Source organism: Physeter macrocephalus, chromosome 2 (assembly GCF_002837175.3).
Source record: "Physeter macrocephalus isolate SW-GA chromosome 2, ASM283717v5, whole genome shotgun sequence".
NCBI classification, from domain to species: domain Eukaryota; kingdom Metazoa; phylum Chordata; class Mammalia; order Artiodactyla; family Physeteridae; genus Physeter; species Physeter macrocephalus.
The window spans coordinates 3,790,863-3,808,111 of NC_041215.1; the positions used below are offsets into that span (position 1 = coordinate 3,790,863).

Consider the following 17,249-nt stretch of genomic DNA (forward strand, 5'->3'; position numbering starts at 1 on the left):
ATGGGAGAGGCCACAACAGTGAGAGGCCCGCGTACTGCCAAAAAAAAAAAAAAAAAAAAAAAAGAAAAAGAAAACTGTCACTACTTGCAGATGACATAATACTATATATAGGAAACCCTAAAGACTTCACCAAAACAAAAACAAAACAAAAAAGCCTCCCCAAAACCCACCACCACCACCAACAAAAACTGTTAGAACTAATAACAAATGCAGTAAAGTTGCAGGATACAAAATCAATACACAAAAATATGTTGCATTTCTATACACTAATAACAAACTATCAGAAAGAGAAATTAAGAAAAATAATCCCATTTATAATTATAGCAAAGATAATAAAATACCTTAGGAATAAGTTTAATCAAGGAGGTGAAAGACCTGTACACTGAAGACTATAAGATGTTGAGGAAAGAAATTGAAGAAGACACAAATAATGGAAAGATACTCCATGCTCATGAATTGGAAGAATTAATATTGTTTAAATGTCCATACTACCCAAAGCAGTCTACAGATTCAATGCAATCCCTATAAAAGTTCCAATGGTATTTTTCACAAAAAGAGAGCAAGCAATCTTAAAATTTGTATGGAACCACAAAAGATGTTGAATAGCTAAAACAATCTTGAGAAAGAAGAACAAAGCTAGAGGCATCACATGCCTTGATTTCAAACTATATTACAAAGCTATAGTAATAAAGGTAGTATGGTATTGGCATAAAAACAGACACATAGATCAATGGAACAGAATAAAGAGCCCAGAAATGAACCCACACATAGTATATGGTCAATTAATTTACAACAAAGGAGCCAAGAATATACAATGGGGAAAGGACAGTTTCTTCAATAAATGGTGTTGGGAAAACTGGACAGCTACATGCAAAAGAATGAAACTAGACCACTATCTTACACCAAACACAAAAATTAACTCAAAATGAATTAAAGACTTGACCATAAAATCTGAAACCATAAAACTCTTAGAAAAAAACGTAGGCAGTAGGCTCTTTGACATTGGTATTGGTAATGATTTTTTGGATTTGACACCCAAAGCAAAGGCAATAAAAGTAAAAATAAACAAGCAGGACTTAATCAATCTCAAAATCTGCACAGCAAAGGAAACCATCAACAAAATGAAAAGGCAACCTCCTGAATGGGAGAAAATATTTGCAAATTATATATCAGATAAGGGGTTAATATCCAAAATATATAAAGAACTCATACAACTCAATAGCAAAAAAACAATCTGATTAAAAAACGGACAGAGGATATGAACAGATATTTTCTAAAGAAGACATCCAGGTGGTACATGAAAAGCTGCTCAACATCACTAATCATTAGGGAAATGTAAACCAAAATGGCAACGAGGTAATCACCTCACACCTGCTGAATGGCTATTATCAAAAAGACAAGAAATAACAAATGTTGGCAAGAATGTGGAGAAAAGGGAACCCTTGTGCATTGTTAGCAGGTATGTAAATTGGTGCAAACACTGTGGAAAACAGTATCGAGGTTCCTCAAAAAATTGAAAATAGAGCAGTGAAAGCACCAAGTCCTAACCATTGGACCTCCAGGGAATTCCCCTTACTTGCTTTTTTTTTTTTAACATCTTTATTGGAGTATAATTGCTTAACAATGGTGTGTTAGTTTCTGCTATATAAAAAGTGAATCAGCTATACATAAACATATATCCCCATATCTCCTTCCTCTTGCATCTCCCTCCCTCCCACCCTATCCCACCCCTCTAGGTGGACACAAAGCACCAAGTTGATCTTTAAATAATAAATCCTTCCTTCTCCCACTTAAAAAAAAAATTGAAAATAGAACTATCACATGATCTAGCAATTCCACTTCTGGGTATTTATTGGAAGGAAATGCAAACACTAACTTGAAAAGATATATGCGTTATATGTTCACTGCAGCATTATTTATAATAACCAAGACATGGAAGCAACCTATGTGTCCATTGATAAATGAATGGATAAAGAAAATGTGGTGTATATATACAATGGAATAGTCAACCATAAAAAAGAAGGAAATATTGTCATTTATGACAATGGAAAAGTCATATTGTCATTTATGACAATATGGATGGACTTTGGGGGAATTATGCTATGTCAAATAAATCAGACAGAGAAAGACAAATACTGTGTCATCTCACTTACATGTGGGACCTAAAAAGAGTTGGGACTCATAGATAGAACAGATTGGTGGTTGCCAGAGACAAGCAGTTGGGAATGGCTGAAATAGGTGAAGATGAGTTACCAAACCTAACCTGGGTCTGCTTGCCTGATGTGCGGCAAAGCCAATCTCCTGACACTGTACAAAGGAAAGTACAGCATTTATTGTAGGGCACCAAGCAAGGGAGTGGGAAACAAGCCTCAGATCTATTCCAACTTGGTCTTGAGTTAGGGTGGTTTTTTTGTTTTGTTTTGCTTTGTTTTGTTTTTAAGGGAAGAAAAAAGAAACTGGGATTAATTATCATCTTGTGACATTTCTTAATCATAGTTTCAGGAGTCAGAATGTCTCTAGTGTACGATTCTCTGGCCAGGTCTGTGAGCTCATCTTGCCCTGGAGAAACAACTTGAGTTTGTATGTTGGTGATGATATCTCTAATAGCAATTTTAGTACGTTAACTATGTTATCGACAACAGCGATTTTAGTCCTCTCACTCTGGTCGATTAGTGTTCAGTTAGCCCAGGATTGAGGTCAGAGGGGAAAAGAAAGAGAGTAAAGTTATGGATAGAGAGGTTAATCATAAATTCAGTAAAGGAACTTGGTTTTAGGGGGACTCGGCTTCAAATGGTGAAAAGGTACAAACTTCCAGTTATAAAATAAATAAATCCTGGGATGTAATGTACAGCATGGTGATTACAGTTAATAATACTGTACTGTATATTTGAAAGTTACTAAAAGAGTAGATCTTAAAAGTTCCCATTACAAGAAAAGATTTTTGTAACTGTGTGGTAATGGATATTAACTAAACTTACTGTAGTAATCATTTTTGCCATATATAAAAATATTGAATCTTTTTGTTGTATACTTGAAGCTAATATAATGTCATATATTAATTATATCTCAGTTTAAAAGAACTGTGGTCCAGAAATTAACTACATACACAGTGAAGGTGCAGCCACTATGGAAAACAGTGTCAGTTCCTCAAAATGTTAAATGTGAAGTTACATATGATCCAGCCATTCCACTTCTGTGTATATATCCAAAAGAACTGAAAGCAGGGATTCGAGCAGATATTTGTACACTCATGTACATAGCAGCATTATTCACTACAGCTGAAAAATGGAAGCAATCCAAGTGTCCATTAACAGATGAATGGATGAACAAAAGTGGTATAAACATACAACGGAATATTATTCAGCCTTGAAAAGGAGGGAAATTCTGACACATGCTACAAAATGGGTGAACCTCGAGGACATTATGTTAAGTGAAATAAACCAGTCACAAAAAGACAAATACTGTATGATTCCACTTATATGAGGTACCAAGAGTAGTCACACTCAGAGACAGAAAGTAGAATGGTGGTAGCCAGGGACTGGGGAAGGGGGGAATGGAGAGTTGTTTAATGGGTGCAGAGTTTCAGCTGGGGAAGACGGATGAGTTCTGCAGATGGATGGTGGTGATTATTGCACAAACAATATGAATGTACTCAATGCCACTGAACTGTACACTTAAAAGTCAGACAGAGAAAGACAAATATCATATGATACCATGGAATCTAAAAAAAATGATACAAATAAACTAATTTACAAAACAGAAGCAGACTCACAGACTTAGAAAACAAACTTACAGTTACCAAAGGGGAAAGCTTGGGGGGAGGGATAAATTAGGAGTTTGGGATTAACAGATACACACTACTATAATTAAAAGAGATAACCAACAAGGACCTACTGTATAGCACAGAGAACTCTACTCAATATTCTGTAATAATCTCAATGGGAAAAGAATTTGAAAAAGAATTTTCTCCTCAGTGGGAAAAGAATTTGTATATATATACATATATATAACTGAATCACTTTGCTGTACAATATATACATATCTATAGCTGAATCACTTTGCTGTACACTTGAAATTAACAAAACATTGTATAAGTCAACTATACTCCAATATAAAATAAAAATTTTTTAAAAATGGTTAAAACGGTAAATTTTAAGTTATGTGTATTTTACCACACACACACGCGCGCGCGCGCACACACACACACACACACACACAAAATACAGTGAAAGCAGTTTACCAAATCCATGTTCACAGCAGCAAGGACATGGCCTGGTTCTCAATCTTCTCCAAGGACACACAGCAGCTGCTACCTTCTTCCCAAGGTGCACGAGTGCTTCATGGGGCATCTTGATCTTTCTAAGATGCACTTCTACAGGGCTCTCCAAGTGAACATTCTTATGGTCCCGAGATAAACACAGGGAGAAAAATCAGCAAACCTGCAGCTCTTGCAAACTGAAGACAAAGTTGGCCTGTTCACTCTGCAGAAGATAGTAACTAACACACAGCATCCAAGCCACATTTCTCAGGTGGATGCATCATGATGGAGCACAAACTCAATTTAATACGTAATAATAAAATTCTGCATAGCCATTAAATTTTAGGATCTACAGCAGCATTTTCCAAAGTATGTTCTGTGGGATGTTCACGTGAAAAAACAATTCTGTTGTGAAATACACTTTGGCACATTGGATTAAACAGGTTAAACAGCTTCTTTACTGCAGGATTCTCAGAGCCGTGCTAGTGTGTGACACGGATTCCAAGTGGGGAGGCTTGGAGAATACTCAGGCAAGTGGTTGCCAAATGGACCATGGACCAAACAACGCTTTTTCAGGATCATGTGAGGGATTGATGTTCCATAAACACACTTTGGGGAAACTTTCATTTAGAGAAAAGTAATAAAATAGGAGATGGATATACACCTGACCAGGGTGTCAGCAAACTATAGCCCTTGGGCCTAATCCATCCAACTGCTTGTTTTTTCACAGAACTGAGAATGGTTTTTACATGTTCAAATGGTTACATTTTAAATAGTTATGTAAGTTCTTGCATAACATTCTGGTTTTCCTCTTGGCTCCCAGAGCCCCAAATATTTACTATCTGACCCTTTAAGAAAAAGTTTGCCAACTCCTGTACTAGGCCGTGAAAATATGCGAAGACTGTTCATTCTTCTTGACTCTTCACAGAAGCAATAATAATTATGATGTCCTGTTAGAAGTGCCTACTATGTGCTAGGCATGTATTATTGCCATTAATCGTCACAACAACTCTGTGAGAAAGGTGTTATGGTCCCCATTCTATGGATGAGAACACTGAGTATCAGAGAAGTAAGGTGCGTATCAGAGTCAGAACTCAAACCCAGGTCTAACCCCAAAGTCGGTCATGGTTCCTTTGTCAGTGGTTTACAAAGTAGGGTCCGTGTATCCCGGGGGCAGGCAGATAAGACACGCCATTGGAGCTCAGTGAAAAATTAGATCTTTTCATTACTTGTATTTTTAGCTTATCCTTCACTTTAAATTTTGTATATATATTTTATTATAATATATAATAATAATAAATCAGCTAAAATTAGCCTAAATCAGTAGCCAATAGACAGTTTTTTAGGAGCCTCATAAATTGCTCCCCTTTCACCTCACCTCAATTCCCAAGTAACTGAGAGAGACAGGGATCTGGGGACTGGAGAATGAAATGCCACCTTTATTCTTGAGAGAGCCGTGGGAGAATCTGTCTTAGGTGAGGTGTACGGCAGTTACGGGCTTCCTAAGGCTGAATTCCAGAAATAGTCGTGTTCCTTGATCCAGTCACAGATGCCCCTGAAAAGCACAGGATGCCTTTTGTGGGGTCACCTTTACCACTAAGCCTCCCACTGTCAGGGACAGAGGGGAAGGTGTGCTTCCTGAGGACATCTGTCCCCATAGAGGAGAGAGGGAGGGGCTGAGCTATGCATGCCTGGCTCCTGCCCCCCTAAATATCAATCATCTAGATAATTCCCCCTTCTCCTCTAGGGAGAGGGAAGAAGGGCAGGAGCATTATGCTAATGGAGCTCTTCCTTTAGGTGGAAGGGAACCCCATGCATTGGGTGTGAGAATTTTCCACCTAACAATATTGTACATGATGTATCTATTTAGTAATATATGTATTTTATATAGTTATTACTGCATATATGCTAAACATTTTTCTATCAATAAACCATGAGGTACACAATGAAAACCATCTGAAGACCACTATTCTATACTATACTGTACAAGTATGTGGCCAAGTTCCCTGTAGTTGAAAAAGAATAGGAGAACATAGTTTATTGTAGGATCTGGGCCTCCTGGGTCTTAAGAGGAGATGAACCTTGGCTTTACTAACTTGCATCTAAATGTTCTGAACACCGCCACTAACTTACAGGTCTCTAAAGGAAAACTTGTTTTTGAGCCAGAAAACAAATCCCATTCCTGGCAGCTATTTTCTGAACAGTTTCCTACTTGAGTGGCGATTTTACTATGGGGAAATCCACTCTGAGAGCTCCAAGTTAGACCAATGGCAAATAGGAAACCTTGAAGTTCACGCGTCCATTCAAAGAAGTATTTTGTACTCACCATGCTGTGAATGTTAGCATTGAAGCCTGGGCTGCAGTGAGGGGTGGAGTTACACCTGGAATTAGGAGGAATCGGCTAAGGATTGTGGTTCAGAACTCAAGGTAGGGCTTCCCTGGTGGCGCAGTGGTTAAGAACCCGCCTGCCAATGCAGGGGACACGGGTTCGAGCCCTGGTCTGGGAAGATCCCACATGCCGCGGAGCAACTAAGCCTGTATGCCACAACTACTGAGCCTGGGCTCTAGAGCCCGCAAGCCACAACTACTGAGTCCACACGCCACATCTACTGAAGCCCCCGCGCTCTAGAGCCCGTGCTCCGCAACAAGAGAAGCCACCACAATGAGAAGCCCGCGCACCACAACAAAGAGTAGCACCCACTCGCCGCAACTAGAGAAAGCCCGTGCGCAGCAACAAAGACCCAACACGGCCCAAAATAATAAATACATAAAAATAAATAAATTAAAAAAAAACTCAAGGTAAAGTTGAAATGTAAAATTCGACATTTTCCAGAATTTATGACATGAAATACTGCCCTTGCTAGATGCTCTGTGAATGGCTTCACAGTCAAGTACAGCTGAAGAACCCGATATTGATAACGCCCCTCTCAGATAGTCACCCTGAATGTTTTTATGCAAGGAGCTTCAAGAAGCTCTGCAAAAAACCCCAAAAAACCAAAAAACTATTTAACTTAATTTTACCAAGCATTGCTCAAACGAATGTGTCCACCGAACACTTTCTTTTTAAAAAAAATAAATTATTTATTTATTCATTTTTGGCTGCGCTGGGTCTTCGTTGCTGCGCGCAGGCTTTCTCTAGTTGTGGTGAGCCGGTGCTGCTCTTCATTGCGGTGTGCAGGCCTCTCATTGCGGTGGCTTCTCTTGTTGCAGAGCACGGGCTCTAGGCATGCAGACTTCGGTAGTTGTGGCTCACAGGTTCTAGAGCGCAGGCTCAGTAGTTGTGGCGCACGGGTTTAGTTGCTCCACGGCATGTGGGATCTTCCCGGACCAGCGCTCGAACCCGTGTCTTAACCACTTAACCATTGTGCCACCGGGGAAGTCCCCCACAGAACACTTATTTCGGACGTTATGTGTTGACATTTGTTCTGGAAAACACTGAAAAACGCTGAATGGAAAGATTATAGATTTGGTAACTGTGATGGTCTATTAAGGAGTTAGAGGTCCAAGGTCTTCTTCATACTAGCTGTGACAACGTGTAAACAATCTCTCAGACTATTAATTTCCTCATCCATAAAATGGGTATAACAATTCTTACCTAGAAGAATTGAAGATTAAAGAGATAATATCTATAAGGTAACCAGCCCATAGCATGTACTCAAAAAAATTAGAATTTTCCCCCTTAATTACAGCATTAGGTTTTGGAAAGAGAAAGTAGTTCTTGAATATGATGAATCCAGGAAAGAATTACATCAGGATGAGATATGTGCCTTGATTAGCATTTGGGAGGGGGCATAGTATGGGTTAAAAAAGCCAGTTTTAGGACCAGACATGCCACGCACTAGCCATGCGAGACCTTGGGCCAGTGTCTTCACCTTTCTGAAACTTAGCAACTTCATAGGTAAAATGCAGATATCTACTTCACGGAGCATTCTGAGGATGAAATAAAATTGTAGGTAAAGTGCCCCATAGGCCTGGAACACAGCAAATGCCCAGAAAAATAATGGTGCCATTGATCATCATAGCATGAAGTACCATTTTTGAACACATACTATGCCAGGTAAGGAAGGGGCTGAGTTTGGCCATCTCTTCAGAGTGGAGCATGCAGACCATTTCCTCACAATGTACTTTTTAAGGAGGCAGATTCCTGCTGATTCTGACTTTTGGGGGATGCAGCCCAGGAATGTGCACTTTGACAAGCTCCCTGACTGAATCTTCTGGTCACTGAAATTTGAGAACCAATGATTGGGAGGCATGGGTTGCCAGATGGTGAGGAGGCACACCTGGACCAGATAGACATGGACGAGAGAAGGAGTGGACATTAAACACTCTGGACTGGGAGAAGAGCGGCCCCTCGATATGAGTTTTGGACCCCCAATATTCACCATGACCCCTTAGAGAAGAGTGTTTGCAGGTGTGTGGGTACGTGCTTGGTGTGGCATTCCTGGAACAGGATAGCAGTGGTGAGTGTGCCAGTTCCAATTCAGAACTGAAGGAAGGTAGTGGGCAAGAAACCCCAGAGACACAAAGTCAGGTTGATTCCTGACCGCGGTCCAGTTCCCATCCCATCCCACAAGGCTCAGGGGCCCCTGCACGCCTGCCCCGGGAAGCCCATGCCATGGTCATTACCAGATGTATTCTTGAGACTAAGCACTCCTGGTTTAGGAGATTTGGGACAAAACGCTCCTGGAGTGTGTGGGGTACGGGTGGTGGTGTTAAACCACATAATGACTTTCCTTTCTTATGGGAACAGAGCTTAATATATGAAGGAAGATTATTCCTAAGTAAGGTGCACCAGAAGATCATTGCTTTAAACTGTTTCCTCCCATGTGGGATGAATATTGTCTCTAAATCTTCCCCGTTGAACTTCTTCTGTGCTGGGACTCTGCTGGTTCTATTCTTCTCTTCCTAGGAAGGTGGGGTGGTGGTGTCCTTTTGGATTCACCTGGGACCAAGGAGGCTCCACACCGGTGGTTGGTTTTGCCTTGGTGCTGCCTTTGGGAAAGTAATAAAACATCAGGCAATGCTCTCCACCTCCTGGGAGCAGGCGGCTTGGGCAGTCCCTGTGGCCCAAACGTGGCTGCACCCTCCTACTTCCCTGCCCATCAGGCAATGCCAGCGAGAGGTTCAAACTCCCTGGACTTGTAAAGTTTTCCACCTTTAGGCACAGAGCCGAGATGTGGGAGATACCCAGTGAATACAAGGAAGCTTTGTCTTGGTTTCCGGACATTGTAATTAAAAGAATCAAAGTACACTAGGGCCCAGAGAGAGGAGCCATCCCTATTTCTGAGCAATGCCCAAACCTAGCTCACACAGGCTTCTGTTTTTTGATCCCCAAATCCAGGCCAAGATGCCAGGTCACAAAGCTACTCACCCTTTCTTCAGCCAAATAAAATCCATAGACACATCTTCACAATGAAGCTTGAAACCAGTCAAGCACTTTTTTTTATTAAAAAAGAAAGAAAAGAAAAAGTCTAATGGTAAAGTATATAGTCTATACATGCTACAGCTAATTCATTGTTCATCACCCCTCCCCCCTCACATTATATATCCTCATGTATTTTTCGTGTGTGTTAAAAGGAAACAAAGACACCACCAGAATGTGTCAGCTTGCCAAGGCTATGAGGAGTGCTGAGATGTCCAGAGATCTCCAGCATCATCCTGTGAGCAGACGCGAGGTGGTCAGAACCCACTGCTCCTGGAGGGATGCAAGAAGTGGCCTAGTTACTTGGTGGTTCCCTGAAGCAGGAAATGTGGGTTGTAGCCAAGGTGACCAGTTTGTTATCACTCCATGAGTGAAAGGGGTGCTGCTATTAACAATTACACGGGCACAGTGTGACAGACGGACGTACACTGGGGTAAAATATGGACACCTTAGTTGTGTTAGGACTGCTTATTGCCATCATAAGCCTGGTGGGTGCACCTCCTCTTGTACGTTTATAGAAGACCTGAAAGTGAAGGCTACTGGCTGTGGCACTGGATTTGGCCTCTTCAAGGACAAGAGAAGTTGAGTCCCTTGTTCCTGATTGGAGCCAAGAAGGCCTATTTGGGAGTAGACGATAAAAACGGGAAAGGTGGAATGTCGAAACACAATGGCTGGCTTGAAAACTCCACAAGGTAGCACCGGAAAGCAGACGTTACCCCATGGGGCTGGACGGTCAAGTCTGTGAGAAGGGTCCTCAGCAGATGGTCCATCAGCAGACAAAGACTCTGGAGCCTCCTGGTTTTAACTCTGCAACTCCACAACTCTGTCTGTGACCTCCACGGGCTAAGGTCCATCTAGACGTTAGAAGCTTAGCCAAGTTAGGAGCAATTCCTCCAGGCTAAGGGAGGGCTTGCCGCACCCTCAGGCCTCAATGCAAGCCAGTTTCCTACTCATTCAGGCCTCACGGTTTGACAATAGGGAATCTTCGGTCTATGGTCTGGTATGGTTGTTTGCAGCAAAAGCCCTGAAGGAGGGGCCTGACAACCAAGGAGGGGACAAGACTGCCACGAGTGACTCAGGCTGTTACGTATACATTGTCACAAACCAAAGTGAAGGGCAAGACCTGACGCAACACTTAAAAACTCAGAAATAATGAAAGGATGGAAGCTAAGCCGAGCCACGAATGTTCTCGTTCTTGATGATGTTGAGTTGCCAGCTACCTGAGGCCAGGAGCGATTTCTACTTCATTCCACTCAGTGCCGTGTACTCGGTACAGACTAAATAAATACTAGACTGTCCATCCCTCAGCCTAAGAGTAGGGTCTTCCAACCTTGGGGAGATTTGGCATCTGTCCTTTAATGTGGCAAGTTTGTTTTCCTACATTCTACCTGGTAAGGAAATCCCCTGTGGGCCCAGAAATGTTTTAAGGCCAAGAACTTTGTCTAAGAAATCAATCATGTGGAGGGGCTTTGTGGAGGATGTGTAACATGACTACTGGAAGCCTGGTGAGGCTCTAGCAATTTCCCGGCAGGGCAGGGCATTAAAAATGGTTTGAGCTGCAGCCCAGCTCCCCAAGTCTCATCCTGGGACAAGGACATAAACCCATCAAATGGCAAAGAAATTCTGAGTAAAAAACTTGAGTAAAGGCCTATTTTATCAAGTGGTGGTCCTAAAATGCAGATTTTCCAAAGATTTGGCGCTATGACTACAAGCTGTAGTTTTGCCCTAGGGTGTAAGATAAAATAGCCATCCCAAGAAAGTATGCAGGGGTGAGGAAAGGAATAAAACCCATCCTTGCCTGCCTTTCTGGGCTGGCATTTGGCCTGTGACCTACTGACATGAGTGATCCTGGGATCAGGAGAGGAAAAACCTAAATTAAGAGGGAGGGTCACCTGCTTCCCTGGAAGTACCATGAACATTTCATTGTTGATGGCAGAGGAAATGTCATGGGCACTGGGGAGAAAAAACTGGATTCAAGTCTCAGCTTGGTCAATATTTGGATGACGCGGACTTCATCCTCTGAACCTCAGTGCTCTCATGACAGATTGGGGCTAACCCTAGGCACCTCACAGGGTTGAAGTGAGGATGAAATTAAAGGAGGGAGCGTGCGTAGGCACCGGTAACCTGCCCGGAGTCTGGCACAAAAGTTATTCCTATGGCCCTGGACATTTGCCACAGTGGTGACTCCAGGGGGTTTTGCATCTGCTCTATCAAATGTGCACAGAATGCTGGCTACAGTCCTGGATGGTATCAACCTAAGCCCCCAGGTGAGGACAGCTAGGGAGAGCCACTGGCCATCAAGACCGTCCCTTGCAGCTGCCTGGGGAAGTGCCCTCACCGTGGTAGGAGGAGCTGGAGAGAGGAGTCCTCAGGCCACAGATGTGTCCTGAGGAAAGAACAGTGAACAGAGAGAAATGTGGCTTTAGTACCTTCAGTTCACGCCAGAATAATAATAATAAAAAGGCTAATTACTTTTTCACGTGCAGGGAAAATTTTCTATCCAGAAAAAGGCGGAATTAGCCCATTCCCACTCAGCTGACCCCTGGGAGGAGGACATGAAGCCAAAGACAAACGCCTTCAGTGGAATCTGCACACAAAAATCAAAGCTCTTCACAGCCAGGCACGGAGCCATCCACAGCCTGGTCTACACCCAGCGCCTACTACATAGTAGGCACTCACGAAATACTAGAAAAGGCCAATGAAAGCTGAGAGATAATCAGAAAAAAAAAATTTAGTTTTGTCTTTTGAAATGTAGTCAAATCCTGCATAACAGCTTCACGAATGGTGTTGAAACCAAAATGGGTCAAAAACTCAGGAAAACGTGCTGTGGGGCCTCCTCCCGAGTGAGGGGACCTTGGAGGGTGGATGGCCCTCTCCCATTCTCCCTTCTGCCCCTGGCTGCTTTCTTCCCCCCAAGGTTCTGGGAACAGGGCTGGGGGCAAGTGGGCAGGGCAGGGCACCTCAGGGCCCTGTCCCAAGACTCTCGGGGTGTGGGATTTACGGACCTACTGAAGGAAGGAATAAAGATGCGATTGTGGATCAGGGGAGAAGCATCCAGAGCCCATGTGGCAGTGAGGAGGGGTGGGGAGGGGAGAGTGGAAGAGAGCTGTTTGCACATAAATTTTGGCACTACAGGTGGACGGAGAGCATCCCTGGGAAAGCTGCCCTTGTGGTCCCCAAAGCATGGCAGCAGATGACTACTCTGCATCAGAGATCTCTGGGGGCAGGGCCAGAGGGCCACTTCCTCTTGCCCTGCAGAGTAGGGTGGGATAAGGAGGGGTGCTGCATTCGCACCCCCCCAAGGCAGCCTGGACCCCAGGCAAGAGCTCTGGGCTGGAAGCCAGAAAGCCTGGGTCCTGATTCTCGTTCTGCAGTGTAGCTGTGTCTCTGCGTGACTCAGTGAACCACATCAGTCAAAACGGGTGCAAGGGCTGCCCTGGGCTCCTTCCAGTGAGACCACAGAGAGGGAGAGTGCATGGAAAAAAAAAAAAAAAACTACTCTTCGAGTGCCAGAGAGGAGCAGGAAGCAGCAGTAGAGAGAGACAGGAGGTTCTGCCTGGCCCTCGGGTCCCCGACTCCTTATGGGACTACTGCCTACTTTGCCCAGTTTGCTGGACACTCAGCTGCTGGCCCTTGAGCCACCAGGGTCCCTCAAGGCTGGCATGTGAGACCACCTTGGCTCCCTTTGCTCCATAAGTTCTATCCCCCGGGGTGGGCACCAGCATAGGAGCAGGAAACAGGGCTCTGTGGCAGCACCGGGGCCCTGGGCAGCCGCTGTGTGGAGCAACCATATGGGGTCCAGGGCAGCCTTCAGTAGATGCTACAATGGGTTGGAGGGGTGTTGGGTGTGGGAGCAGCCACCCGGCCCCCACATGCACACCCCAGGGCAGCCAGTTGCCGTCTCCCTCTCCCCGCCTGGTTTGCCTCTTACAGGGGAAGGGCACAGGCATGGAAGTCAGGCCAGCCTGGATGCAAATCCCCTTTCCTCCTCTTCCCAGCTAGTGTGCCCTTGGGCCCATTGAACCCGAGTTTCCTCATCTATAAAACAGGTATAATAGTATCAGAGAGGGCTGCTGTGAGGGTTCAGCAGTGCCAAGTACAGAGTTTGGCACTGTACTTGGCGTTTGGCCACGCCCCTAGGTTTCCCAAGGGGCGTGGCTTGTGAATGGTCCCCTTATTCAAACAAACCTTGAGATTCTTGCTCTAGGTAGGCAGAAGTGAAAGGCCCCCCCAAAAGCGGGCTGGGGATTCTTGTTTAAAAGCCCTGGGTTGGACCACAGCCTGCAGCAGGAAAGTGGAGCATGCTTGGAGCTGGAAGCACTCCTTTAGAACTGATCAAGGTCCCAGCACAGAAGGGAGGCAGGGTGGCTGCCTGGGCCCACTCCTGGGGCAGCTGCATCTGCTTGAACCTGAGAGGCCCGTGGACCTGAGGCCTCGGGGAAGACACCACCTCCATGGAACTGGCAACGGAGCTGACTTCTACAGGATGAAGTTCTTCCTGGGACCAGGCATTTTGGAAACTGAGTGAATCAAGTTGCTTGACATGAATGAACTGGGTGGGGTGCTGGGTCGCTGGAGGCGGGGCTCCCCATACTCTGCCTGATCCGAGCAACAAGAGACCCTTTCTGTAGTTTCTCCAGATGATGGATTCCGGTCCTAGAGGCCTCAGAGAGTCATGGTCCAGCTGTTGGGTGGGCAGGGAAGCTGGGTGGCAATGCCACTGGCCTTAAGGCAGGGATGCTGAGTAGAGAGAAAGGGGTGTGGCCTCTGAGCCTCCAGGGGATGCTGTGATGGGAGGGATCCCTCTCCACCCAGAGAAGGGAAGAAACCACAGTATTCCAGTCTTCCTTCCTTTGAAGCTGCATGGAGGATGATAAATTAAGAGGCATATTAAATATTTAGGTAAAGCCGGCAGGGTCGTGCAGGACTTCCAGGCAGGAAGGGAGCAGGCTAGGGCTTCTTTCTGAGATAGTTGGAAGGAATCCACCCTTCCCAGGAGGGGGCCCCGCTTTGGACCTGGCAGAACCACCAGCCACTGCTGTTCTTTTCCCGGACCTCGAACACCGTCCCCTCTTGGAAGCTGCTGGTACCTTCGTCTCCTTCAAAGTTGGCCACGGCCACATACAAGTCCTTGGGGCCGTCTGCATTGGGGAAGGGGGCTGCAGCCACTTTTTCCTTGTTTTCTCCCATCTTGCCCATCATCCGTGGCCCCAGCCCACCTTTGCCTCGCATGTCATCCTGCCCCGCTGAGGAGTTGGAGAGAAAAGGTTTGGCTTTTGGGGGGACAAGCAGGGCCCGGCCTGGGACAGGAGCTGCCTTGCCTTCGTTGGGCTCCCGCTGCGGCCCTCTGACCTCTGGAAGGGGCCTGGACGACGAGGAGGTTTTCTTGGGGGGTGGTGGTCTCCGAGGAGGGACCACAGGTCTCTGCTGGGAAGCCTCTTGGAGAGGGACTGGCACATTCTTAGGCACAGGATCTGCGGTCTTGGCTGGCCTTGGAGGGGCTCTGCAGGACGTCTCCTTTGGGCTGAGCCCATCCTGTTTGCTCGTCCTGTCCTGGGCGCGGCCAGGCCCCTCCCCTGGGAGGAAGCCACGGCTGATGGCCACGTCCTGGCCTCCCCCAGCCTGGGGGCTGCTCTCTCCGTCCAACGAGGGTTTCTCCTGGGACTTGGCAGGCCTGAGCTTGCTCCTGAGGTTACAGATGTCCACTTGGTCTTCGCCCTGAGGTGGCTCTGTCCTGGGGGAAGGAGCTGGTTTTGGCCTAACCTGAGGTTTGGACTTTAAGAAGGGATTCTGGGGAACAGCTTCCGGCTTCTCCTCCAGTGGGTCAGCTTTGGATTTGGAGACAGGTCGGAGGTTGGGCTTCTTCACTTCCTTGGCCAATACTTTGTGGCCACACTCCAGCCCCATCTCATTTTTCAGCTGGAATAACTTGCTTTTGTCAGGTTTGGGCTCTGGTCTCCTGCTGTCCCGGGCTGGAGGCGCGTGTTTGGCTGGGATCATTGGCAAGATCATGCCAGGAGGCTTGGGCGAAGAACCTCTGAGCTGCTCCATCCTCTGTCGCTCCTGCAGCTCCCCTTCCGACTTGATGATGGATTCTTTCCGCGGAGGGAGGCTGGGCTTCTCCTCCAGGTCGGGGTCCGAGATCTCCTCGTAGCCTGCACATGAGGACGTGTCTGAAGATGCCTTCCTTGGGACCTCCTTACCACCCTTCCAGTCTTTGGACCATGGCATGGCGGAGTCCACAGCCCCATGTGGTGCATCAGGTAGGGGCCGGGACGGGCCGACGGCTTCACTGCCCGTGCAGTTCTCCATGGCTGTTGCATCTCCCAACCGGAGCTGTGTCACCTCATTGGGCAAGGGAGCCAGAAAGTTGGGTCTTGAGGCGTTGCTGGTTTTCTTATACTTATCGATGAAAGTCGCTGGGGCCCATCCTTCCTTATCTTCAATCTGAATGTACCACCAGCCACTCAAGTTCTTCTCGATCACCTGGAAGGGAGGGCAGAGGAAAGCACTGAGCAGGTATGGTGTCAGGGCCAGTGGGCCAGGATGGTCTGGGAGAACCCACATGCAGCTGGGGTTCTGGAATCAGGGGTTTTACATTCGTCAGATTCCCAGACAATATCTATGGGGGACCATCTATGAGACTGCTGTGTATCAGAAACATCTTACATGGGGGTAGGTGCTCGTGTAATTTTGGATTTCCTCAAAATCAGTCCTTGAGACATGAACTTGGGTGTAGGTAGTTAACTTGAGAGATGATTCCAGGAAGCCCAAGTGAGGAACTGAGGAAAGGGAGAGCCAGTTAGGAGCAGGTTAATGCTCTTGGGCCAGTGGGGCTTAATTTAACAGGGATCCTCTGAGAGACTGTGCAGAATCAGACATTGGGGGTGGGGACACTTATCTCCTGACCCCTAGTCCCTCCCCCTCCCCAAGACATTAACCCTCCCCCTTTCTGGGTGATGCCCTTAGGCGGGCATAGGAGGTGGGAAGCAGTCGCGGGGTTGGGATACAGGGCAGGCCACCAGCGGTGTCTGCTAAAATTCTGAAGAAGTTCAAGGCAAACCCCCGATACAGCCCAAACTAGCCTTGATCGCTGCTCCTTTGGTTGAGTACCAGACAAAGCAGTTGGCTGGTGTTTATATGCCATGCCATATGCAAAATGTGCATCCTTAAATGTGGGGATCACACCCAGCTCATGTTGGGAACTGACACTGATGGAGGTACAACAAACTTTCATCTCATCTCCCTCTCCCTCTGGGATACACACCCATTGACTGGAACGGTGGGTGGAATCACTCACGTTATTTAATATCTTATGTTTCCTGTCTCCTTTTCGTTTAGTACCATGTGGCTGAATTCACATGGGTGAAAGGTGCACACACTGCATGTTATGGGCTGAATTGAGTCCCCCCCAGATTTATATGCTGAAGCCCTAACCTCCGTACCTTAGATCGTGACTGCGTTCGAAGGCAGAGCCTTTTAAGAGGTAATTAGGTTAAAATGGGGTCATTAGGGTGGGCCCTAGTCCAATATGACTGTTGTCCTTATAAGGAGATGAGGACACACAGA

At 46.0% G+C, this 17,249-nt stretch overlaps 1 protein-coding gene across 1 annotated transcript in view; it reads right to left on the bottom strand.

The window, feature by feature from the left end:
• Positions 1-9,664: 9,664 nt before the first annotated feature.
• Positions 9,665-17,249, bottom strand: part of SH3PXD2B (SH3 and PX domains 2B) — a 74,973-nt gene continuing 67,388 nt past the window's right edge. Inside the window, exon 11 of the mRNA XM_028497489.1 lies at positions 9,665-16,166. Coding sequence (XP_028353290.1) covers positions 14,631-16,166 — 1,536 coding nt within the window. The 3' untranslated portion in view covers positions 9,665-14,630. The remainder of the gene's footprint in view (positions 16,167-17,249) is intronic.